The sequence below is a fragment of the Haemorhous mexicanus genome, chromosome 8 (assembly GCF_027477595.1).
Source record: "Haemorhous mexicanus isolate bHaeMex1 chromosome 8, bHaeMex1.pri, whole genome shotgun sequence".
NCBI classification, from domain to species: domain Eukaryota; kingdom Metazoa; phylum Chordata; class Aves; order Passeriformes; family Fringillidae; genus Haemorhous; species Haemorhous mexicanus.
This window is the reverse complement of record NC_082348.1, coordinates 30,775,586-30,802,315: the sequence shown is the minus strand read 5'-3', so window position 1 is coordinate 30,802,315 and position 26,730 is coordinate 30,775,586. Positions and strand designations below refer to the sequence as shown.

At 39.7% G+C, this 26,730-nt stretch overlaps 1 protein-coding gene across 2 annotated transcripts in view; it reads right to left on the bottom strand.

Annotated features, from left to right (window-relative positions):
• The window catches only part of COL5A2 (collagen type V alpha 2 chain), a 98,217-nt gene extending 74,104 nt beyond the window's left edge, over positions 1-24,113 (bottom strand). The window contains exon 1 of one of the 2 annotated variants that reach the window (XM_059853459.1): positions 23,628-24,113. In XM_059853459.1, coding sequence (XP_059709442.1) covers positions 23,628-23,727 — 100 coding nt within the window. In that variant the 5' untranslated portion in view covers positions 23,728-24,113. Of the gene's footprint in view, positions 1-23,624 lie in introns of both variants that reach the window. The other variant, XM_059853458.1, reaches the window with a different exon arrangement.
• Positions 24,114-26,730: the final 2,617 nt, after the last annotated feature.

Below are 26,730 nucleotides of genomic sequence, written 5' to 3'. Positions count from 1 at the left end.
TTACCACGCAGGTTTATTCCTGATTTTTCTGTTTTAGACACACAGAATCAGAGAAGATTATCAATCTACAAATCAATATATTAAGGAAAAATAGATTCCCAGATAACCATACACTGGCACCTTTTACCTTAAATCCAGTGGGGTCCCACCCAAAGCTGAATTCAAGAAAAAGGTAATTTCAACTTTACAAATGCCAGGCAAAATCATAGACAGGTTCTGCTAAGGTGACATTAAGATGTTTCTGAATTATAAATTGTCCCTTGTCAAAACTGAACCCTTAATTCTGTAATTCCTATCATTCAGAGAAGCTCTTTTTTGGTTTGTCTTGATCTTCTGAAAAAGAGACCTTTGCTATGTTCCCACAGCTGCAGACCAACCCACTGACACGGTCTGTGCTAGAAAAAAACGCACCAAGCAAAGGGTAACCAATCCCTTCCATAGGTGCTGCTGGCAGCGAGAGATCCCCAGTGCACAGCCCTTGCACAGAACACTGCTGGTACCTGACTGCACGTGTGAACAAGCCCCAGGGAGCAGCAGACACATTGGCCTGCTCTGCTGCTGTCAGACTTAAACACAGATTTCATACAGAGCACTCAGTGCAAGAACTGCACATATCTGTCTGCAAATCTCCCCTGCATATAAACAGAAAACATCCTCCCATTTTGGCTGCATTTAATCTATTGTTTCTGAGAGGTTGCAGTCTTTTGAACAAAAAAATACAAGCTTAATAATGTCATCTCTGGCACCAAATGTACTATTCAGGCATTGTTTAGACTTTAGCAGCTAACTTTTCATAGAGTTGAAGATCTTAATGAGCGACACAGCGTTATCTGTATTTTAGTTTCATGACACTTACCTCATCTACTATTATCAGAATCAGAATGTTCTTTCTTTTTGTTTAGTTCTAGTTTTCCATTTCCATGCTTTGTTAGTAACCAAGTTTTAATTAACTGCACATGCATTTCCCCAGTTTTCAATAAAAGCCTAACATCAGCAATATACATATCAGGTGCATCTGATAATTTTCCAAATCCTACCTTTGCTCCTATGTCCTCCTCCCACAAACCATCTGCAGAGTCACACAAAATAATGTAAAGCAACCCACAGCTAATAAATTCCCATTTAGCCAGCATCAGGCATTCATCATATGCATTGATCCAAAAACACTGAAGGGGACATTGGTTTTCTGCATTATCAAGCAGTTTGAACTTAGTTTACCTTCCCACCTTGTGGAAAACAACTCAATTATAAATAAAATGGAGCTCAGGTATTTTGCTGTAAAATCCTTTCCAGGTCATGAGAACAGAAAAAGCTTAATGATGAGTCCTGGCCTGCTGCCGGTCGCATGTTTAGTGTCAGGTTCTGGCAGGTCTGCACTACTCACAACCAATCTTCCTCAAACTGAAATCCTGACATATCAGATATTTATTTATGCTATTTATATAAGGGAAAGCTATTGGGTTTACTTTCTGCTTGACATACATCCTCCCACAGCTGAGCTGAGGAGCCCTCCTGAGCCCTCATTCCTGCTCCTGCTCTGGATTCCTTACCTAGTTCTCCTGATGCATCCCTGACTTCCCTCGATGCCTGTGTGTCACTGAGAACCTTGCAGTGGGCTGCATTTCTCATGACCTGCTATGCAACTTCCAACTGGTTCACTGTTACCCTCTTGATACAGACTTGGCACAGGTGACTCTCCATGTGTGTGCTGGTTTTACTCTGTAATCACATCATCTTTATCAGTTATCCAATTTTACATTCAAATCAAAAGTACAGGTAAAATATGTTTCACTCAAAAAATTCTTGGCATTTTATAAGATCCAAAATACTACATTACATGAATTAGTAATTTAAATGTGGCTATGAATTACCCTCCAAAAAATAACTGCAGGTTTGCACTAGCCAAAAAAAATGTCTGAATATTACTCCAAGTGCAAAGTAGACACAAATACCTATTTAAACACATTCATCAATATATTTGTCTTGATTCAGTTGCTTAGATATGGGTCCTCTGGTGTTACTTTGGATACCAAGGTGTGGACAACCTCTAAGTAGGCCTAGCAGATAACAAATACTACTTTTTAAAGTGTGTGTGCATCCAGCAGGCTGTCACATGGCTTCACCAGCAGGCTGGGTCATGCTGGGATGTTCAGATTGTAGCTGGCACTGGTCTGCAAGCTTCATGCTACTTTTGAATAACCTACTCACAGGACTGGGGGATTTTTACTATGTGTAGAATAACCTGTGTCTTGGTTTGACTCCATTCCAGTTTCAGCTTGCACACGTCTGGCTTTGCAAAAACCTGATATTTGAATCCAAATACAATCATTAGGTAATCCTCCAGTTGCAAAACTATTTAGAGCCTTAAACCATAATTAGTTTTTACTTATATTATGAACATGAAAATCATTTACCAGATATTATTTTGCATAATTAACATGAACCATTTGCTGTAAATTTTAATGAAGTTGTAAATATTTTGCTGGTATGTCATGCCTTACAGAGAAAAGGCAGAGTATCTTGGCTAATTCTGAAGTCCTTAAAACATTTGATGTAGCATGAAAAATAATGGAATCAGGGATACAATTTGCACACACCCTGCCTAAAAACTACTCATGCTAATTGTTCTCATTGAAACAGTACTCAATACAAACATAAGTCATTTGAAATTTATTTTTTCCTGATGATTTCCTTTTCTGTTCATTGAATGAATTCAGAAAAGACAGACTTTATGAAGTGTCCTGTACAATCTCCTCCTAAGATCAGGATTCTGTACCTGTATCGAAAAAAATCTGTAGCCTGCATCTATTATGTATACATTCTAAAGTATTTCAAATGTACAGATGTGATTTGAGCATGCCACCTTTTCAGTTATGATTAATATTAAAGAAAATTATTTAATAAATTTATAACATAAGATCTTTTTCCATTGTACCATGAAACAGCAATTCAAAGATGACATTTAATTTACATAAAATATTTTGAAATGTAATTATTTCCATCAAAGGATATTAAATACTTTGAAGTTTCAAAAAAACCCCCTTAGGTTATATAATATTACTTTGCTCCTATATTATAGTTGAGGAATGTGTAGCACTTGAAAGTATTTGTCCCTTGTTTGTGGTTGTTCAGCTGGAAAGACTTCTTTTATTATTGTTTTCTAATGAAATGATGCACAACCACCACTCGACCTGAAGTAAAAAGGGCAAATAAATTGCTTCTTTCAAAAATTCAGGCCTACATGTCTCCCAATTTAGAACACTGAAATCTTTACCTCTCCAAAATAGTAGGCCCATTCACCCTGTGATACTGGAGGACAGCTACTCATCAAGTACATTCCTTCCTCTTTTTTTTTTTTTTTTTTTTTTGGCAGGCCAACTAGAGGTCACTTTGCAGAAATTTGACCTTAGTCTGCACTAAGCTGGAAAGATAAATTCAATTTCTTTTTAGCTAGAGTCTATTTAACACCTGATTTATCTAAATTAATAGCTTTTATATAATTTGAAAGCATTTTCAATATCAGACTGAAAACTATTGCTCAGTTTACTTGCTTCTCCATAATAATAATAATGATGATTTTGGTTAATGTTATGATGGGAGTTGGACTCCACATCCTGGCAGGTCCTGTCTAACACAAGATATTCTGTGTAATATTCTGCAATCATTTCACCATTGCTTGCCTAATCACACATTGTGAAAAGTCACGTAGTTCTGTTTCCTGGAAAAAAATTTGTTCCCAGAATTTTACAGGAGCAATACTGTATTTTATCTACCTCTCTGGTCATGTCTTAAAAGCACTCAAGAGGACTGCACTTAATTTCACCTGATTTTGAAGGACAAGAAGTTAAATTTGCTGAGTATATTTTGCTAATTTTTTTTAAGTATTTTAGAGGGTTTTTTTAAAAGAGGTATCTTTTATTTAGAAATACAGGCACATCACATGCAACATTAACAACACTGGTACTGAAAGGATACATTCAATCACCTACCTTTCATCCACTGGAAAAAAAAAGAAAAATCTGGTTTTTTCTGAGCTGCTCCACAAATATCTGGAGGGGTTTTATTCAGTTTTACTAGAAAGTGATTAATCCCTGCTCTTCACAGCCAAAAGTCTCTGTAATATACTGCATGTCCTATTTTGTCACCCTGAACAAACTACATTTTGATCCTGACAGAGGACAACAGCCAAGCAAAGGCACCACTTCAGTCTGGTTTCATCTCACGAGCGATATCAAACACAAACAAAGCTGTCCAGTTCCCAGGTTTGGGTACCTTTCCTCACAGGAATACTTTGGCAAGGACATTCCATCCTCTGGCAGGGTTGTTTCAAATGAAAAAATGGCTTCTGGCTGCCTCAAAGGTGCTGAAGTTTACTCTAGGTGGAAACCCCCATTCTCATGCACAGTCATTCCCCAGGTGGGTTTTTTAACTTTCTAGGTGCATTTTTTGAACAGATTTTACTCTCAAACACTACATAGTAACTTCTGCTTATTTTTTCTACATTACAAATTTTGTCATTAGTCCCCTCCATAACTAAGAGAAAAATTATTTCTCCACATTAAACATTTGTCCCATGAAAAGAGGATCAACTGCTACACACAGTTACGTACACTACTTTCATCACAACCAAAGAGCCCTCACAATGTGATAACACAACTTTTGTTATTGTTTTAATTAAGCATTTATGTTGACTGTCCAGAAATATAGGCCAGAACCTGCAGTGTTTATGCCATACACTGGAGTGAAAAACATACTTACAGTCAGAAATGTTTCCAAATGAAGAGCTACAATTTTAACTCATTTATAAACATACAGAAAGTCATTTTTTAAAGGGCTTGCCACCATTACACCCACAGGAGAGATACTTGCTCACACAGAACAAGGGTTTCATCTCAGGTACCTCAGAGTGCAATACCTGGATCACTGGAAAAGAAACAGCTGCAGTGTTATACATGGAAAGGAGATTATGGAAACCAACGTGATGCCAAATTACTAAGCATTATCAAATAAGTTCTCCTGCCAACTACAGGAGAGAGCTTTAATCCATAGCTATAAAAATAAACACCCCAGCCCACAAAGATTAACAGTATTTCCTGCCTTTCTGCACTGGCTACAAAATATTTTGATTGCACTTCTGTCAGGATCTAATGTAAGTATAGAAAATGCTTGTCAGAAGGGAATTTTAGAAATCTGATGTCAGTGTCATATTTCATCCTTCCATTTTCCCAAACTATGCTTATCAGCTGGGGGGAAAAAGGAGGGAAGAGAGTTATTTAGAGAAACAAAGAAATATATCTCATCCCATTATAATTAGTCATTAAATACAAAAGCATGTCAGGCCATTTTTTTTTTAATGTATGTTTACTTGATTATTTTCATTCTGGAACACAAGGCATATTATTAACCAATACACAATATTAAACAACGACTTAAATTCAACCACATTGCTTACTAAGTTCTGGGACAATTCCAGAGAACACTAAGTAGCACAGAAACTGAAGGTCTTTAAAAAACAGAAAATCCCTAAGTTTTAATTGAAATCTGTGCTGATTTAGCACAAGGCTGAAAGAAAGGTATACTTTCCTTTCCTCCCTCTATTTCCTCCCAGTTCTCCCCAGCAATCCAGTGCTGCTGTGTGATGCTGCAAAGAAAGGAACCAGTGAAACAACAAATGTCTCCTCTCAACATGGGGCTCAACTCTTCCCCCACCTGAGTTTCACAGCTTGTGAATTCTTTGGCTTCATGTCCATTTTTCTTGTTTACATAATTTTTGAATCAAGTCAGCACACTGGAAACATCCATGGTAGTGCTCCAGCAAGGACAGAGATCTTCCTGGCTCTAGGGACAGCAGTTACAGATGCTGTGGAAGAGATGGGGGGTGCTTATCTCACTGTATTAAGGACTACTTATACAGGGACATCAGTTATGAAATTCTCCCAGTGTAAAAAGCCTGACTTCTAAGCACATTTTTGTCTAGTAATTCAATTTGTTGACATAAAAAGTTTAATTTTTCAGAACAAGTTAAATTTGTTTTATACTATTCTCTGCCTCTTTTTTCGGAAATACAGTTTGACTGAAAGAGAAATAAATTTTAAAGCCTAAGTTATTCCTAAACATTTCCATAGAAATGGGGGGGAATAAATAATATCTCACTATGACAACATTCACAAAGCCTTGCTTTTCTTTTTATGTGATACACTCTAATATTCATTCATCAACATAGTCAGTGCTTTTGTTACTTTTGCCCCACATATGCATACACAGATTTGTTCACACACACTTCAGCATTTTCCCCAGTCTATTAAGAAAAGCTCTGTAGCAATCAGGACACTTCTATATTTCCAGGAGATTACATGATCTCAAGAACTTCAAATGTTCGTTTATCTGGATATTAATCTTATCAGTTGCTTTTCTCCCTGACTTAATATACAGAAAAGAGCAACAGGGACATAATTTGCCTAATTTTATCCATTTCAGTGGACCACAAGTTTGATGATATCCCAATGCTTTATTTAAATAACAAAATATTTCAGTCAGGAGGAGACAAACAAGCCTCTTACAGTTAGGTTTAGGTAGTACTATTAGCAGTTTTACTGGTATCACAGAATCTGAGGCAACACTTGCAGTCCTAATGAGGACTTGCCCAACTCCTGAGGGACCAGGCAAAAAGATCTGCTCCTCTTTTATGACATTTACAATGGCATCAGTGAAAACACGAAGTTAACTACTTCTGAGCAGGAATTAACACACTCAAACCTGTCTGCTTCCTTCCTGTACAACATCACATGGTACCTGAAATGGGATCCACTGATCACTCAATACAAAGGCATACCAGCACCCAGCTTCTCATCCAGGAGGGAAGAAAAGCTATTCTTCATGTTCTCCAATTAGGAAAAAGAACTGTGAATCTCAGTAACAACATCACAACAACTGAACGAGGCCCTAATCCAAACCTTAATTCAGGCTTTTCAGGGCTGTGTTGGATGAGAACCCAGAAAGCAGCCAACAACAGCTTCTTACATTTTCAGTTGTTTTTCCAGTTTAGAAGTGTGTGTGCATTGTGGGAGTTTCTCCTAACCCCAAATTACAGCCTGGAGGTTAGGAAATATTTCCAAATTCATGCATGTCCTTTACATGCAAGCTAAGCTGAGTAAGGATAAGAATTTCATTGTATGACTGCTAACTATGATCAGCATAAGCTACACACACCACAAGAAATACCACAATAGGATTCATCAGTCATTAATACATTGTATTTTAAAGCCAATGGGGTAAAACACACAACATGGGGCACACCTGGTCTCTGGATTATTTTAGCTTGCATAAATTGTTCCACTGAAGTAACAGTAGCACTGTAATTTACACCAGATGAAGACCTTTTCCAAGATCTGCCTCTTCCAAACAGAAATGTCAGGAGAGTAAGTCAAATGATCTGATTTGACAGTACATTTTTATCATGCATTAGTAACCTACGTATGAAATCGCAACCAAGGGAAAAATATACTGCAAAATTATTTGGTGTTGAAAACCAACCCCAGAGAATCCATGGCAGATGTGACCTTGGTTCAGCACTGCTCAAACAAGCCTTTCAGAGACATCCTGGGTGGGACTTGGCTGCCAACACAGCACCTTGAAACCCAGAAAACCCAGACTGGTGCTGGGTTGGGATTTTAGTGTGGGGTTTGGAGTTGGGGTTTCTTGAGGCAATCAGGTCCAGAGACAATTGCTGTCCCATGGAAGCATCTTGTTCCAATCTCCCTGACTAATGTGTACTGAGGATCCCATTTGTATATCTCCATCTACCCAAGCATGGCAGGAGCCAACAATCCTTGGGTTTAGTGCCAAAAATAATGTTAGTGTTATTTTCCCTTAGCGAAGTCAGAACAGTCATCTAGAAAGAACCATGGAGACAGAACCAGGACCAAAATTAAATATCACACCGGCCTCTCCCTGAAATTAATAATCTACCATTAATGCCAAATTAGAACTTTATGTTACCACAATTCAAGTATGGCCTTTGACTGAAGTTTAATTGCTGGAAAATTTCTATCAAGTATCAGTGGCTAAGAATATAAGTTCTAAACAAATATTTCTAAAGAAACCAAGACAATCTTACACTAACAGTTTCAGATCATGAAAAAAACACAGTCTATTCCCTTGCCCACTGGAGAAATGAATGAAAGCAGACCCCCTCCATTAATTGGGTTTTTAATCATAGTTATGCTCGGATAAGATTTTGCACTCGAAATCTGAGACTTGGAGCACACAGGGAAATGTCTGCAGCATGCATCAATGACCTTTTGCAAGTCAGTTCTGGTATTGAAACAGGACTTTTCAAATGTCCCAGCATGATCAGTTCTAGGGGCTTGGTCCAGATCCAAAACTCTGGGCTTGTTTAATAAGGAGATTCCAGGCAGCCCACAGCTGACCCTGGGCAGCCGCACTGGAGCTCCAGTTTGCTGACGTGGACGAGCTCTGTGCTGGGGACTGAGGAGGTCCAGATGCTCCTTCACTCTTCAGAAAGGAAATTATAGTCTATAGAAGAGGAGCTTGGCCCAGCCAGCTTTCTAAACTAGGAAATTTCATGATCTGTTGGAATATATTAAAATGTACATTTTTAACTCCAACAGAGACATAGCTTGTCTCTGGAACAAATGCTTGATAGGAGCAGAGTTAGAGGGCTAAGAGAATGCACAGGGCTGGATGATTTCATTACCCCTAAGCTAAGGCAGTTGGCAAACGTGGGTATGGTTTACTGCTTTTTTGCCTTTTTTGTTATGAAGTCTATGAATAATTGATGGCAGGTTGCCTGGAGCCTGGATAGGCCTCCTTCGTGAAAGTTGAAGTAAATAAATAGTGTCTTGCCCTTATTTCACTGGTTCTGTGTCAAATTCAGGAATTACAAAGATTGGCTTGGAATTTAAAGGTACCAGCCTAAAAGAAGGGAGCAGGCTCATCACACACAGTGGCAGCCTGGATGTCACCTCAGGATCAGCTCCTGGCTCTCAGCACTGACAGCAGGCCCAACCTCTTCTAGTGAAAGGTAGAAATTTCCAAGCAATTTTCCAAAGACCATTGTCTATCAAACTCTGAATTTACACTACATACTGCAGACCAGAGGAAAAACAAATAAAACATGTGAAACAATAAAAAACATGTGAACAAATAAAACCTGGGAGCTGCATGATAAAAATAAAAAAAAAAGTTTCACTCATCATTTTCTCAGCCAAAATTTCTCTTGTACAAATAAACCTGTAAATATCAGATTCAAATAAAGTGTTTATCATCTCAGTTATACACGAAATATGCACAGGTGGTTCTCCTTCAAACTATTTCAGTGAATAGTATTTTTACTACATGTAAAATATCTAAGGTTAGTAGTTCAGTGCCAAGCATATCAGAATCAAATTTCCACTTCACAATCTCCTTGGCTGTGAAAATAAAACTTCACTGTTCAAAACATTAACTTGAAATTAATCATTTTCTTACCTTCATGCTGATCTATAAAGGCAAACAATGAAAGTGTACATGTTTATTCTGTTTTTCCAAAGTAGGAATCAACTTGGAATCATAATTAAGATCAGCAGTCAAGCACTGGTTTTCTGTTTGTTTCACTAATGGGAATTGATACATATTAAAGAAACTAGTTCTCCCTTTTTACCCTCAAAGAAAATATCTACAACAAAAATAAATTTGGAGTGAATGATCCATGTTTCTTTCATGGCACAGAATTGAGGGAAGGCACAGCATGAGGGAAGGCATAACTAACCATGCATTTCCCATAACTGCTATGTAATTTCAACCTAACTGCACTGTAAGCTCTATAAAGTCCCTCCATTAATTTTCTGTGTGCACCTCATCACTATGGCTGCCTGGATTTATGTGATTGAGAACAGTTTGAGGTCAATATGGAAAAAGGCCTCATTGATCATTGCCAAGCTGTCTCTGAAAAGAACACACTCCGAGGAGCCCAGTGCTAAAGGTACAGAGACAGAAGTGCCAATTGCTAAGGTACCAAACCTGTGACTGCTTTGTTCAGAACATAATTACCCTTGAGAATCTCTCCAGGGCAATAGATTAAATCCCAGGTGCACACCTGGAAACAAACACTGAAAGCACAGAATAGCCCTGCTGTCAATCATCCACCTGGTTACAGAAGCATCTCCTTTCAAACAGGACAGCACACAAAAATGTCTTAACAGTCTTTTGCAAAACATCCTCCTGCAACTGAACTACACACTTGAATATTCCTGCCATTTTCGTGTCAAGCCAGAAGAGCTTATAATACTGCCTCAGAAGTGCACTACACAGGAACCAGGCTATGCTTCACACAGGCTCCAGAACTGGCTTTACAAATGTACTCCCTTTCAATCAGGCCTCAAAAGCACCTGATTTCCTGGTACCATCTTCCCTAATATTAACTTCTTATGAACATAGGTAACACCTTAATCTGAGTGGGAAGCTTTCCTACACAACAGCTGATTAATTTCAGGTAATTGCTGAACTATTCACATGTTCAGAAAATAGAGAATTCAAATGCCCAATGACTCAGAATACTCCTTAATCAGAAATGCAAAGTCGGCTTTGGATCAAAAAGAGCTGCAATATGTTTCAGGCTTTTTTCTGCTCTCTGTTCTGTTTTTATACTCTTATGCAGACTGCATAATATATAGATCAGCCTGTTCAAGGCATCATCAAATTTTTCCTTTTTATTACAAAAGGAATATTCATGCCCTAACCAAACAGTCCACATTAGAATCCATACTACTTCAATTTCTTTCTGCAGAAAGCTTCTCTGAGTAAACACAGTCCAAAGCCCTGGTGCAACACATGCCATGAGCCTTAGTCACATATGACATGCCAGAAATTTCACAGGCTACAAAAGCCTGCAATTTGCAAGCACGTCAGACTCTTCCTTGTAGAGCTCTGAGTGTGCTAACACAGGTACTGGAGAACTCATTATGCATTTAGTTGGACTAAAAGGAGAAGATTACCCTTCAGGCACTTTGCATGAAGACAATGTCATTTCCAAAACTAGATCAGTCTGGTTGCAGCCTCCCACAAGTTTCTCACTGAATGGGAATCTAAAATTTAAAAAAAAACACCAACCAACAAGAAAAGCAGTGTAAGCTAGAACAGCAAAAAAAAGTATTTTGAGGAGATATATTGTGTTTTTTAGTAGTACATCTATCATTAGGGATAATATTTAGATCTGCAATTTCTTGCAGCCTCAAATCTCCTACTGGGCTACAAAAATGTATAGCAGAGAATGGCACACGCCTACATCACCCTTAGGGTCAGGGGCTATGCTTAGTTCATTAAGATTTGAAAGAAACATTTTAGATGCCTGAAGATATTGTGCTGCATTGCACAAAAATATAATTGCTGTAACTGTCTCTGTAATAACCTACAAGTTACACAGCAGATGTTTTTTTCTTTTTCATATCTGTATTCCTGAAACATTGTCATTCTACTCCTAATAAAAACTGAAGATAAGCTTTTCAGTGTGACAGAGACTACTGTCAGCCAGAACCATCTGCAATTTTTTCTTACCAAACTTGCCTTAGCCTGGCTTGTCTTATACCATTTGTTGATGTCTTCTCAGAGCAAGGCATGCAGTAAAAGAAGCATTGTTTTAACAGGACAAAGAAAGGGAAAGAGAAGATTCTTCTGCATTAGCTCTGAAATCCCTTGTCAAATCTTCATCTTCCTTATGCTAAATAACTCCAGGAGGAAGGAGAAAAACAAAAAAATTATGCCCATCCCCCCAAACTTACACCACCCTGTGAAAAAATCTTGCCTTGTGCCTCCTGAGACAAACACATAAAGAACCAGGCCAAAGCAAGATCTAGCTTCAAACTTCACAGTTTGTTAGATATCAAAAGGGGTCATAATAATTAGCTATTTGTCTTGCCTGATTCTGACAAAATGTCCTAAAGCTCACTCTGCCATTTCAAGAAATAGTTATAATTCAAGACAAAAGCAAAAGCCAGAGGATCAGTGTGCTGGCATTTACATCTCATTGTGAGCTGCATTCCATTGTATAAACAAGTTACTTAGAATTTTCTAAGTCATGCAAACTTCAAGAAGGAATTTCAGTCTCTCAGCCTCCGGAAGGGAGGAGTTTTAAGGGAAAAAAAAAAAAAAAAAAGAAAGTGAGAGAGAAAGTACATGCACACAAGAATAAGACTTATTTAGCAATCTCGTGAAGAAATAAAATCCACATTGGGGTAAAAGAATAATTCTGATTTTTTGATTTTGGTGCCTGGAAGCATAAGGTGGCAGTTGTGACAAACAAAAAACTAACTTTAGAGAAGCATATCCTTTTGCAAAAGCAGCCCCAGATCTGTCCTTTCAAAGTAGACAACTGAAAGTCAGAAGATGAACCACTCCATTAATCCTAGCCAGACTCAGATTTATATGATTATGCTGGCAGATAACAGGCATCCATTAAGCCAGACCTTTTTTCCTTGTGTGAGTGTGGAAACCAAAGGACAAACTGGGTAAAGGTCTTTAAACATGGGCTCAGCACAGCCTATACATACCTACAGTAAGTGCTACACAGTGTCTCCCAGCTGTGTCCAAGAGCAGAACCCAGAGGGCATCATTTGATGAAGCTACACATTTCCAAACTATACTCCTTCTTCCTAAGGCCACCCCAGCTAATTTGACTATTGGTGCATACTAAGTCTGGGTAACAATACTATTTAAGAGTGCATGCATTCACTCCAACTCATATTTCAGCCCACAGACCAGCTTTAGCTGAAAAGCAGTGCTGTATTTCAGCTATGTTTGCAGACTCCTTTTCAGAAGTTTAAACATTTAACCAATAGGGTAAGTAGACTTAAAAGAAAAAAAAAAAAAAAAGGCAGCCCAGGCAGAATGCCTTACTCCTTTTCTCAAGGGAAATCTACTTGGCAGGTAGCACCAATGATGTAACTTGGGCTTTGAATGCAGGGATGTGGATGCAGTCATGAAGAGCAGCAGCAGCAGAGTCGTGCTCTCTTCCCTGGCATTTTGAAATTTCATGTCAGGAATTGCTCAGGTGTGATTTCCAGCCTCAGTAAAAGAAAGGCAGAGTACTGTCAGACCAGAAAGTTTCCTCTCATGGCATTGAGTCAACACTCACTCACATTTATAGGACTCAGACTAAGCCACATCTGTATCCTGTTAGAAAACAGGACCATAGGAGCATCCCCTTTCCAGGCAGAGTCACATTCCCTTCTGCTATCATCACTCCAGCCTAGGGGTCCCAAAGCATTCTTCCAGACAGAGCTAGAGATCAGGATGTTAGAAGCACCAAATGCCAAGTCACTCTCCAGACTAAGGCATGCTGAAGTCTGTCCCAAACTTAAGCCTTTACTGAATTTCCTGCAGCTTCGTCATCTATTTTTTTAAGCATTATTAGGCACACAGATTATCCTGAGAACCCCAAAAGCCTTAACTTCCATGTTCTTCTGTACATGTATATCTGAGATTATGCAAGAACTTTTAATATGTCAGATTTGAGCATAAAGCAAACTCAAACCAAAACCATTGAGATTCCCTTGGTTTCTGGTGAAACCAGAAACTGGGCTGTGGTTCTGTACTGATGTTTACTGATGACAGGAAGCCAAATCACGTGAGTTTGTGCAAAAATGTCAGTATTACTGATAAAAGTTATTTAAGATAGCTATTCTATTTAAGATAACTCACTGCTGCATCATTTCACCCAATCAAATCTTACTTCAGTTTAAAAGATTCTGAAGCTTGTTGCCCTCTTTTAAAAGAAAAACTGAAACAATTAAATTTTTCATTCATTACGGAGAAAAAATAAAGGTAGAAGTTGTCTCATTACAATAAATAAGACAACTCATGTGCCTCAAGTTAGGCTCTAAACTACTCTCCTGAAAGGGAAATTATTTAAATTACCAAATATTTACTTTCCATGTTCATTAAATTCAAACACAAAAAAATAAACTGCCTGTAAAATAGATAAATTCCATACTGCAGAGGTTTCCTAGGAAACCAGAAAAGGCTCAAAGAAACAGAGAACAGCTGGAGGGGAAAATAAAAGCCAACCCCAAGAACTAAGTGCTCCACACCCTCATTTTAAAAACCACAAGAATGATATCACTAACATTAAAGCAGTGCCTTTCACATGGTTGGCCCTGGCACTCTTCATAAGGGCAAACATGCACAGCCTATAGAGATCAAAATTTAGTTCTTCTCTCCCCATCATCTCACCTTGGTCTCCTCTCCAAAAAACAACAAACCAAAAGAAGTGTGAGTGTTTTTGCTAAAATGTGGTAAGGCTGCAGTGTTGGCGTGTACACTACAAAGGACAGCCAGCCCCAGAGAGGTGCCTGCTGAAAGCTTACAGCAAGCAGGTGATTCACTAGCCAGAGACTTCTTTGCTGAGGAGCCAGATTCCACTTCTGAAACCAGCCAGCTATTCAACATGAAAATCCATGCCATTCTAGAAATGTATTATTAGCACAATGACTCAGTATGTATATTGCAGTAGTACCCTAAGGCTCCATTTGATATCAAGGATGCTTTGTGCTCTGCACTGCACAAATTCATAGGAAGGCCCTGCACTTTACAGAGAAAATATAAAATCAAAGCATGCCAAAGTTATTCAAGCTCAGTGTCCAGGTTTAGATGGAATTTTCTATCATCAGAGAAAAGAAAAAAAAAAAAGGGTAAAGAATAACTTGTCTAACCTCAGTCCTAATTTTTGAAGTAGGCTCCCAGCACTCTGCCAGGCACCACTATAATTCCAAGATTCAGTGTGGTGACAGTAGCCATACTGTCGTGTTGGCTCCTCCTTCCCCACATGGCTCCATTTCCCATGTTCTGCTCTGCTTGTCACCAGTCTCAGGGCCTCTGACATCAGGTTCTTCCCTGCCTTTGCTGCCACCAATGTGTGTTCCAGTCCTTTCTGCCTCTTGCCAAAGCAAGCATTAAATGTCTGGAAATCATCCTCCATTACTTTCACCAGTGAGGTGCATCTGCCTTGCACTGTACTTCCTATACAGTGGAAAGACACCATGCTTACATACATATGTAAAATGCCCTACAAAAATCTAACACACCATATATCTAACCACTTTACCGTGCTGTAAGTTACAAACATGTTATTTTCTTTAAAGATGTAAGCATATATACTGGAGATCCTTACAGATCACAACACTCCTGATTCCAGAGAGTTCTAAAGTTCTTAGGATTGTGTTCTCTTCCCAGCATGTGAAATCTTTTTAGTATTAGAAACCAACAGTTTTTCAATGCACGCATTATGTGCGCTGGTGTGGGAATTTTAAGGGTAAAAGAAGTCACTCCAATGGAAAATTAATACAGAGGAAAAGAGATAACATTTTTTGCCTTTGCACTTTTTCCACTATGAAGGAGTAGAAAATGCAGGCTATTTCCATCCCTTTTCCACAGCCCAAAGTCACAACAGGGCAATGACCCCTCGGTTGTATGGAGCTGCAGGCTCCTCGAGAGGTCCAAGCCCCATGATACTCCCAACCCCCCTCTGGAAGTTCCTGCCTTTTGTTTCTCTTCCTCTTCTATTCTCAGAGCTTTATTCAGAAAGCTGAGGATTATTCAGAAGAATTTCAGGAAGCCTCCAGGAGCCTTTGAGAAGTGAGATAACCCAGCTACTCAATGATATCTTTCCTCTTGGTAAGAGGCTCATTGCTGATATAAGCAAGAAAGCCAAAAAGAGATCATACTTGGTTTAAAAAACCCAAAACTTTTGGTTTATTGATTATATCACTTGTCAACAATAATTATAATTCATAATCTGGATGAACTAGATTCAGGGTAACTTGATTTTTCTGAAATTGCATAGATGGCTTAAAGATGACTAAATCATCCTCAGTATTTGGAAAATGAGACACTCCAGCTGAAGGAAATAACTCCTACTTTAAAGTAGACAGAAAATTAGTCATAAATAACTGTCCTAGGATAGCAATCACTGTGGCAATTCAGCACATTTTTATTAGATCTGAAGATTTGATAGAACCCTGTAAAGAGAGTATTTGTGAAAATCTGAGTGTAAAACAGCTTCTGTTTGCTGCTTCTGCTTAAATTTTTTCCTTAAATATTTTTTCTTGATCTACTGCAATGTTTCCTGACAGGAAACATGATATTTCAGACTAGAAAGTGATTTAATATCAATCAAGCTTGCCTATGATTTCTTGAAAGAGAGAGATCTGCTTTAAACAAAATGCTCCCTCAGCATAACCTCTGAGTACCTATGATAATACAGCTGGCCTGAGACAGTTCTCCTCAAACAAGGGACAGTTTCCTTCTGGCTTCTAGCTGTATTTTCACTATCATTTTAATGTGAAGCAATAATCTTGGAGCAACTGGGACAGGACAAACTCACAAATTGGCAGAAGGCAGGTTTAGATTAGATACTAGAAAGAAATTCTCTCCTGTGTGTTGGATGAAGCACTGGAACAGGTTGCTAAGAGAAGCTGTGGCTGTCCCATCCATGGAAGTGTCCTAGGCCAGGCTGGATGGGGCTTGGAACAAGCTGGTGTAGTGGAAAGTGTCCCTGCCCATGGCAGGGGGTGAAACCGAATGGGCTTCAAGGCCCCTTCCAACCCGAACAGTTCGGGGATGACTCTTCTTTTTCTCCCTCAGTCTCTTCCTACACCACACTGCCATTATGCCCATAATCCTGCACTTCAGGTGGTCAGCATGGCAAGCACTTAATGACCAAAGAACACTTGGAGAAGATACTGTATTACTGTATACCTTCTCTGCCAGACACCTCCTGCTCAGCAGGGAGCAGAGCTCAGGGACACAGCTTACTCTTCTGTTCTTACTCTAAATGAGTTCATGTCCAAAGCTCTGAATTCCTGCCAGCAGTATCAGAGTCGCTGTTTGTGTTTCTATTCAGCCACATTATCCAAAGAACAAGGGCACAAAGATTCAAATTAATTCTTTAGTCCTCCCACGCTACTGCTGCATAGTCCAAAGGCTATAAATGAAAAGTAGTGAAGACACAAACCACCATGAAAGCTTTTCAGTATGAAAACAACTTCATTATATCACTCTCCCAGCTATACTGCTCACACAGCGCTGCAGAAAAATGCAAATTCTCCAAAGCTCCAAACAAGTTTCAGCTGGCAGCAGCATGACCAAGGAACAACCTCAGGACAGCTCTCCAAAGACAAGACCTACCTTCAGCAGCAGATACAAACAGAATCCTGAAGGTCTGCATGAATAGAAGCTCCCTGAACAGAGAACATCCCACCACTGGCCCTCTGACAATCATTCTTAGTCTTCGTGCTTATATAACACATGACCTTTCTGCAGCAACTGCGGGTGGGATAGTGGAATAATGGAATTGTTTCTCACTGCAGAATAAAAGGCAGCACAGCAGGCTATGAAAAATGTATGTTGCTTACTAAGAAGAGATAATTGTAAGCAACAGTTTGGATATTTTAATTACCACAGCATCAAGGCTTTATTATCATTCAAAGGTTCCAGCACGTTACTGTTTTCATAATTATAAATCAAATTTTAAAATAACCATTTATATTAAAATAATTGTGTTACTTCCTATACTCAGTACCACTGGTTTATCCTTTCTTGTAGTTCAGGAACAGCACTAACTCTTCAAATTTCTCTAAATTTAAGCTAGGAAAAGCACAGAATCACAGAACAATCCATGACCAAAAAAAAAGTATCTAGAGAAATGGTATTATTTGTACATACACAATGCACTGATTACATAAAAGATATAAAAAATACATGATGCCACCCCCTGGAATACTTCTGTTCCTCTAAGCATTACTTGACTGTCATAGTTAAGAGCCATTTTTCTCCAGCTTGAAAGTTCCTGGTTTCTCATTTTATACCATGGAAAGAAATACATTTTCTTCATTAAACTTGGCATTAAAGCATCCTACTTTCCAGCTCAAATCATACCTGACCCTCTGTACATGACAGCCTCACCAGGGCATTCAAGGATGGTTGAACAAGGTGAGTCTGTTGCAGCTCGAGATTTCAGGCAGTGCAACAATCCTTCCTCGTGCTCTGAAAGTTCAAACTCCAAAAAGCCTTTGTCGAAAACTGAAATTCCAAGTTAATCTGATTAATTTATTCATTTTACATTAAAGGATACTTGGGTTTGCCTTCTTGGTTGTATAAAGAATGGGGGATTTGTCTACACAGTAAACTGAAGTGCAAGTCCAGTCTCTCTTCCCTGACCCAACTGAGAAATTCACTGGAATAACACTTTGATTTATTCTTTCTAAGAAGAATTTCTGAGAAAATTATATCATCAGGACTACACACAAAACTGTGAAGGGTCACAATGACAAACATAAGTGAAATAGTGCACATATAATGATAGATCACATGCCTCCAGCTGGAATTTCAACTATTTTTTATTGCTTTGTTATTTCTTGGCACTGAGTTTGTTGCTTTCCTCTGTATATGGAAAAATACTTGTATACAGGCCACGAACATCTGCTCAGTTTTTTTAAAGGATTATATTGTTGCATGAAGATCTGCCCTTGTAGTTCCTGCTTCCCAGCACATACACACAAGATGTATGTGCTGGAAACAACACAAGAATCTGTTTCTTTTCTGAAAAAACACCAAAAACCAAGTTATGTGTCCAGCTGACCACTTTTAATTCTAACCATAGAAAAATCATAACTTACAATTTACCTAGATAGTAAACACAACTTCAACACCAGGAGTTGCTCCTAAGCAGGGTTTCCTAGGAGCATTTATCATCAGTCAAGGGATTTGGTAGGTTCTTTTTTTCTGAAAACTTCTAAAGCATTAGGAAGTTAAAAAATACGTATTTTTAACCAACTTATATTTAACTGTTGTTAAACAGGACTGATCCTGCGTGTTTTGCATGAACAAATCAAGTAGATAGAATATTATCACACTGAAACAAATCGCAAGGATGAAAAGATCTCATTAAGAAATGAAGACTGAGCATGTTAAAACATGAGTCATGAAATGACCATTCTGTTTCTACGGCAATAATCCATATTTGTAAACATCAGGGGAAAAAATGCCTGCACTAACAAACACAGCATGCAATTATTCTTCAATCACAATGTATTTTCCAAAAAAACTACAAATTAATGTAGACAGTTCAACATGACCCTCAATTTTATGTATTCCACAATTCTGAGCAAAGTTTTACTCAGGCTGAACAGAAGGAATCCTCTCAAGGAGTCTTCTTGTAGAAAATCATTCCCTCACTTTCACAGTCAGGAAAGTCAACCCCAAATTTTCTAATTCAATGAGTAAGTCCCCACAGACTTATGACTTTGTCTAATAGATACTAGATTCCCATTTGCTGCTTGTTTAGAGTTATATTATTCCTATTTTTTAATTATTTACTATGCTTAAATCCCCAAACACATATGCCTACATGCACACATATGCAGGTTTTCTCACTAAGAAAGCAGAGGTACAGACATAATCTGGGGATCTGGAACTTTTTGGGGGAAAAAAAGAATCAATACAGCATAACCAGGGGATTCTCATTTGCATTTATATACATAACCAGGCCCAGCCAGCATGGGTTTATGAAAAGCAGGTCTTGCTTGACCAACCTGATCTTTTATGACAAGGTGACCCACTTATAGGATGAGGAAAAGGCTGGGATGCTGTCTACCTGGAACTTAGTAAAGCTCTGGTCACTGTTTTCCATGGCATTCTCCTGGAGAAACTGGCTGCTCGTGGCTTGGATGGGTGCACTGTGCAATGGGCACAAAACTGCCTAGAGGGCCATGCCCTAAGACTGGTGATGAATGGAGTTAATCCAGCTGGCCTCTGGTCACCAGGGGTGTTCCCCAGGGCTCAGTATAGGGCCCAGTCCTGTTCAACATCTTTGCCAATGATGTCCACGAGGGGATCACAGCAAGTTCACAGACAGCACCAAGCTGAGCTGGAGTATCAATCTGCTGAAGCAGAGCTGTGCAAAAATTGGGTTCAATGATCTTAAGGGTCTTTTTCAACCTAAACAATAATTCTGTAATTCTAAGTATTATCAGAACCTCACTAAAACCGTGACTATTGTAAAACCAGGGGTGCTTTTCCTCTTTCATATAGAAACATACAATATCATTCTCCTTAGGGCTGGACTCTTTACATAGATTACATATATGAAAGACCCATAAAATCTAAAGAAGCATTTGGCACAAATACTCAATAATTCTCTTACTTTCTCATATCTACAGAGCACTTCCACTTGTCATCTTATTCCCAACACTTGCCCCATTATGGGCACTGTGCTATGTAACAAGGTCTTATCTCCCTAAAGATAGTATCAGTGAGAAGATAATGGACACAGTTAACAGCCCCCACTCCAGCAGCTGAGCTGTTTGTGTCTCCAAAGTCAGTCCAATCTCCTGTCTCCCTTGCATGGTTTCCAGACAAAATGAAAGACCTTGAGAATTCAAAAAAGGCAAAGAAGATCATTAATCTAAAGAGAACAATGACTTTTTTTTCCCTTGTTCACACAAATTAGATATTTTTAAATCAATACCAGGGTTCACACTGATCTCAGCTGAAGGAGGGTTGACACCACAAGAGGTGGACAGGAAAATATAACTCAGACAAAGGTACATTGCAAAAACAGATGAGAACCAAAGGTAAGTATAGGACTGAAGAGAAATATGGGAAATGGTGGCAATAAACCACCACTGCCACACCCACAGGCAATTTGCACAGACAATGCTCCTTGAACAAAGTGATTCCCATCCCACATTTTCAAATCTGATTCAAGTGTACTGATTTTCCACTAAAGGTGTGTTTCTAATTTACTTTTAAAAATCTTTTACACTCCCAAGGGGACAGGAAAGGATCCCAGAAGCACAACCTGCTTCTGCAGTCTTGGCATAGCAGTTCCCTCTATGCCAAGCCCTAGGGAAAGAGGAAGGATTGTTGAGTTTATGGAAAACTCTGTATGAAAGATTCAGAGCTTTCAGGTATTCAGCACTTAAACAGCAAAAAATTTCAGTCACCTCCTGGGCACTTTCTGATCCTGTTGCATTTCTGAACTAAACTAAGTCTCTACAAAGAAATTAAAACCAGGATCTTCCAGTTCTTCTAGGATTTTGCAGCACTGACCTTATTGATAAATAACTTTCAAACAGGCACATTTAAACAGTCAGTCTCAAAATGACCAATTTTGCTGTAATAGGTTTGGAAGCATCTGGTTTTCACATTTTTACATGCATTTTAAGCACATGCACCATGTAGCACTACCAGCCAAGTGCTCTTGAGCAGAACAGATCAATCTCCAAGGGTTTCAAGAGGAAAATAAAATTAATAAAGAAACTGGCATTACTTTAAAGCACAGGAATGGTAAGTGACAAAAAGTTAAGCAGTATGTTTGGTAAGAAGTATTACAATTCTTTCATTAAGGTTTTTTAACCATATTATCTGCTTTATTATATTCAACTTATCTATCAATATAAATCCCCCTTATGATAAATTCTGTAATATACTACCACAAAAGCTATTTCTTTCTGCCACTGTCTAAAGTTGACAAGCAGCATTCAATCCTTATTTTTTCCTAGGATTGTTATGAAAAATGACTGGTACAAGACTGGTTTACATCCTTTCTGAAAGCTGGATAGATTTTTCTAATCTACGCTTCCTGAAGTGCCCTTCTTGCTTTCCCAGACACCTCTAATATTTGTTTATCTGGCAGTACCTATATTCAAGTAGTACATAAGTGAATGAGAAATAAAGCAGCTCTACAGACAAAGTCACCTGCAGTAAAATACAATGTTGACTGATGTTAGACCTCTACACAAATACCAAATCCAAGACAAACTATGGGTAAAACCTGCCCACTCTTCAGCATTTGTAGGCTTTGGTTGGGAACTAAATGAAAGGTGAAATCCCTTTCTTATGCAATTAAACCAGACCAATGTGTAGAATGCACCCTACTTCAATCTTCACTGCACCAACCCTCACATCACATTAAAACAGGTCTGTGTTTGGTTTTCTTTTAATATAATGAACAGTGGAAAAGGGTCTGTATAGTAGACAAAAGCTATTAATTCTCAAACAGGAAGATGAGTAAGTGGTGTAAGTGTAAACAGATGTCACTAATTTACTACAACATATTCTGCTCTCTGACTTACCATGTACCTCTCAGTGGCCTCCGCCATCAGCACATTGGAAATACATCCTAGAACGTGTTGCTACAATACTGGTTTATCCCATAATTTCCATAATTCCAAAAATCTAGTAAATGTAATAACCCCACAGAAAACCCATACAAATTTTGCAATTTTTTAAAAATAGACAAAAAGCTATAATTTTTATTAAATGGATACCAAAAATGAAATCAGTATTTTCACAAGTGTTTTGTTTGGTATTACATGTAACTGAAAAATGCATAATATATGCCTCCCTTTATAGCAAGTATATTAATTTCACTCACAAGTTTATATAAAAGTGCCCCCTCTATGAGACTTCTCACACAGCTATGCACGGGCAGGATAGTCTCATTTTGCTTTGTAGAACAAAAGTTTCAGAAATATTGCACTGGTTTATTCATCAGGCTTCGACTCCTCCTCACTTATGCAATCCAGCGTATTACCAGAGAGGTTCAGTTACAAGAAAAATTAGACTCTTAAAAATACACGATAAAATAAGTGCAAACTGCATTTTAGGGTACATCCTACAACGTGCCGGAATGCCCTACAAAGGGACTTTGTAGGGCATAGTTTGGAAAAGGAGCCAGTGTTACATATAAGAAGGCTAGGAGGTACGCTCCGGAGTACAATAGCTCCAGACTGTCCCACCACCAGCCTGCTCACATTTCAGGAAATCAACACAGACCACGACATCCATCCCGACTGATGAAAGAGTACGGTCACCAGCCTTCTCCTGACCATCAGTGTCCCTCTCGCAGGCATTGAAATGGCACTAAACACGACCGGCTGCCGAACAGCCGCAGTCAGCGCAGGTGGGGCGGGTGAGGCTCGCAGCCCGCCCGCGCTCCTGCTCGCACGGAGCTCGCCCCGGGCCGCCGCTGCCCCGCGCCCCTGTCCCCGGGCGGAGGGGAGGCTCTGTGCCATCCTCGGCGTCAGGCAGCCCCTCCGCAAGAGCCTGGGGGAAAACGAGCCCGAGAAGGAAAGAAAGGAAAATGAAAAGGAGGAGGGGGAGGGGTGAGAAAAGAGAGAATCCACGTTTCTGCATTTCTCTAAAACAAAGAATGTGAGAAAGCAGATGTAGTTTAGCGAAACGACTCCACCCTGCGAGGTTTACTCTCCCAGCTCGCTCGCCCAGCAGTCCTCCAGCCGCGTCCCAAGCCCTTTCCTTTGTTCGGAACTTCCGAGCGGCCGCAGCCCCGCCGGGACGGGGGCTCAGCCCGAGCGCCCCGCGGCAGCACTTGGCCTTTGACCGCCCCTCCCGCTCCGTGCCCGCAGCGAGCGCCGCAAATCTCGGTCTTCCGCTCAAAAAGCCAAAGCGCAAACCCCTCTCTGCCCCCTTCTCAACGTGTGAAAGCAAAAGTCTTACTCTCGTATCCCAGAGGTTTTCTGCTCCACTTACTAGCCAAATCACACAATAAACACACTGCATGCAAAGAGGGGGGATTATGATAATTGTTTCAGAGGCAGAGAGAAACTCACCACCTTCATACTCTTCCACTTCTTGCGCTTTTACGGTTACAAATCGGCCTAATACAGCAGCGAGGATGAAAAAAGTTCTCGTTTGTACCAAGACTGCCATCATGCCTAGATATTAGACATGTATCCTCCCTGGGCAGCAAAAAGTGCAGAATCGTAAGGTTATTTTAGCACCATGAAGCCAGCTGAGGAGTCGTTCTGCCTTTCCGCATCAGTTCCAGGACAAAGTCTGCGAGCCCTCTTTTCAGCACCAGCTCCAGCGCAGTCTGCAAACACTCCTTTCAGGGGATGCAGCTTTAAATAGGAAGAATGCTGCCTCCACTTTCTTCCTGCCCCTTTTCAGCTCGTTCAGGCTCCTAACCATCCACTCCCTGCCAAGCAACAGTCTGATTGATGGTAAATAACCGAATCAGAGCTGGCTTCACTCTTCCTTGAACTTTTCTCTTTACGAGCACACTTACGGGATACTTTCCTGCTGCTGTGCAGTGCATGTGCTTTTTCAGGACCATTTAGTAAGCAAGCAAATGCAGAGTTTTAAGAAGCTGTCAGAAAGAGAAAGCTCTGCTTTTACCGCACCCAGCGCTCGCTCCCTGGAAATGGAGGGTATAGCCCCATTTGGAGCCGATTCCCTTATTAGGAACTCGATCGCTTCCAGAGCGCCAGAGGAGGATTTCCTCCTCTCCCCTGATAACTGTCCCCTGCCTCGCTGTGTTATCAAACGCGACTCCAGTCCCTTGAGAGGGACTCACGGAGCTAAAATAAGTCAGCTTTCTTCAGCAACTTGGAAATAAGCCCTCTTCACCCAAAGGGAAATTATCATTCTCAAAGGAATTCTTTTGCTGAATAATCTTTCCTCGAAAGCCTACGTGCTCTACAATTACTGTCCCACCAGTTGGGAAGACTGTTGGAAATCACCGGAAGATGCTGTACACTTTTAATACCAGAATGCCCGCTCAAACTATCCTATTACCTGCTTTTCTTCAGGACCCTCTGCCCCTGTTCCCCGACAAACCTACCTAAGCCCCAGCCTAGTATTTAGCCCTTAACAATGTGCCTTAATTAGCATTCTAGCATGAGCACTAAGCAAATCTCTCTTTTGTGGATCACTTGCAACTGGGAATAGAATGTTGAATTTCTTTCTTCCCACAGTGTTTATGGTCTGCTGAAAGGAAGCTCAGTCACTAATCCCCTCATTAGCTAAGAATAGGGTCATCTATACCTGCTACAGGGAAATACAGATTCATCTGCTGGAAGGTTTTCTGTGTTCAGCTATTTCAGCTCAAGAACAATCCCATACGCAGTAAACATCTTCACCTGGATTCATACAGATTGGAAATTCCCTGGCTAATCACAGGATGATTTAGCACCTCTCAGTGATGCAGAATCTTAAAGCCTGTGACGTTTTCTTCTGTCTCTTCAAAGGGCCAGAATGCCCAGAATAAAGGTAACCCAGAAAATGGCACAGCCCTGCAATGCTACATCAAACCTACTCGAATAGCAAAACCAGAGATGACCATAAAAATACTGAAAGAGAACAACATCAAAGTTCCCTACTCTCTTGCACCAAGCTGTCTTGACCCTTTATTTTTCTGAGGTATTCAAAGATATCTTCTGTGATTTCACTCCTAGGAGATTCCTACAGATTCTCCTGTATCCTGTATTTCACTCCTACAGATTCCTACTGTATCCTACAGTAGGAATCTGTAGGATACAGTAGGCATACTGTAGGAGAGGCTCCTACAGTGATATCTAAAAGTTGCCCTTCATATCTAATTCTGCTTTGGTCCCACCACCAACTTATGACACATAACTAAACCAGATAAACAATAGAATAGAAAAGGATACACATTGAATCCATCCCCTTATGCCCCTTTATAAATACTTCCTTTTATCATGGTTCTGCACTTAGAGATGGTTTCAGTTTTATTATAAGCCTCATATGGAATCATTAAGTCTATAATTTTTCATTTAAACAAATTCACTTCCAGGTCTAAGCCATTTGATAGCATTCCATTGGATATGAGTGAGAGAAAATCGTCAGGTAGAACCACTGTGAATAGAGTCAGACCAAGTAATCAAGAGTGGGCAGACAAAAAATTCCAAGTATGCTCAGTGTCACTTCTCCCTTCTTCCTCTCAATAGGGGAGAAGCCAACATTGTACAGAATAATACTGTATATTTATGCAGCAACTTCTCTCCAAGGTTTTTCACTTTTTTCCATAGATTTTAGGATTCTGGACGAACAGAGGAATGTAGAATTTTGCAAATTAGCCCAAGGTCATGGATTCACTAGTAAAGCCTTTTTTGGAGCTCATTTTTCTTCTTTGCCAAGGAAAACTTACACAAGAAGAAAATTCCTTGAGAGGAGAATCCTGGGCCCCAACTCCTGGAGCAGATTCTTCCCCAATCCACCTTCATTGTTACACATCCAGCTTACAGCATATAACAACTAATTTAGTAGACAAAGAGACTAGAGGAAGTCATAGGACTGAATCCTCTTTGTCTAGTCCATCTCAGTAGAGGAATAAATGTTGAAAAGCAGGAAACAAAACCAGGCTCTTTCCACCAGCAGGAGACACTTTGAATTCAGGGTTGCCTCAGCTACCAATTTGTGGATGATTACTCACAAGAGATGAAAAAGTTACATGAAAGTTACATGACATGATTAAAAAATCACTTTCTAATAGAATCACAGAATAGTTAAGGTTGTAAAAGACCTTTATAGGTCATCTAGTCCAAGTGCCCTTGGAACAAGGAGGGACATCTTCAAATAGATCAGGCTTCTCAGAGCTCTGTCCAGCCTGACACTGAAGGTTTCCCGACGTGGGGCATCCACCACATCTCTAGGACTCCTTTTCCAGTATTCCATCACTCTCATCATAAAATTCTTCTTTACACCTTGTCTGAATCTACATTCTTTTGGTTTAAAGCCATCGCCCCTTGTCCAATTGCAACACGCCTTGCTCAAATGCGTGTCCCCATCTTTCTGACAGACCCTCCTCGGGTACTGGCAGGATACTATGAGGTCTCCCCAGAGCCTTCTCCAGGTTGAACAACCCCAACTCCTCCAGCCTGTCTTCACAGGAGAGGTGTTTCATGCTTCACATTA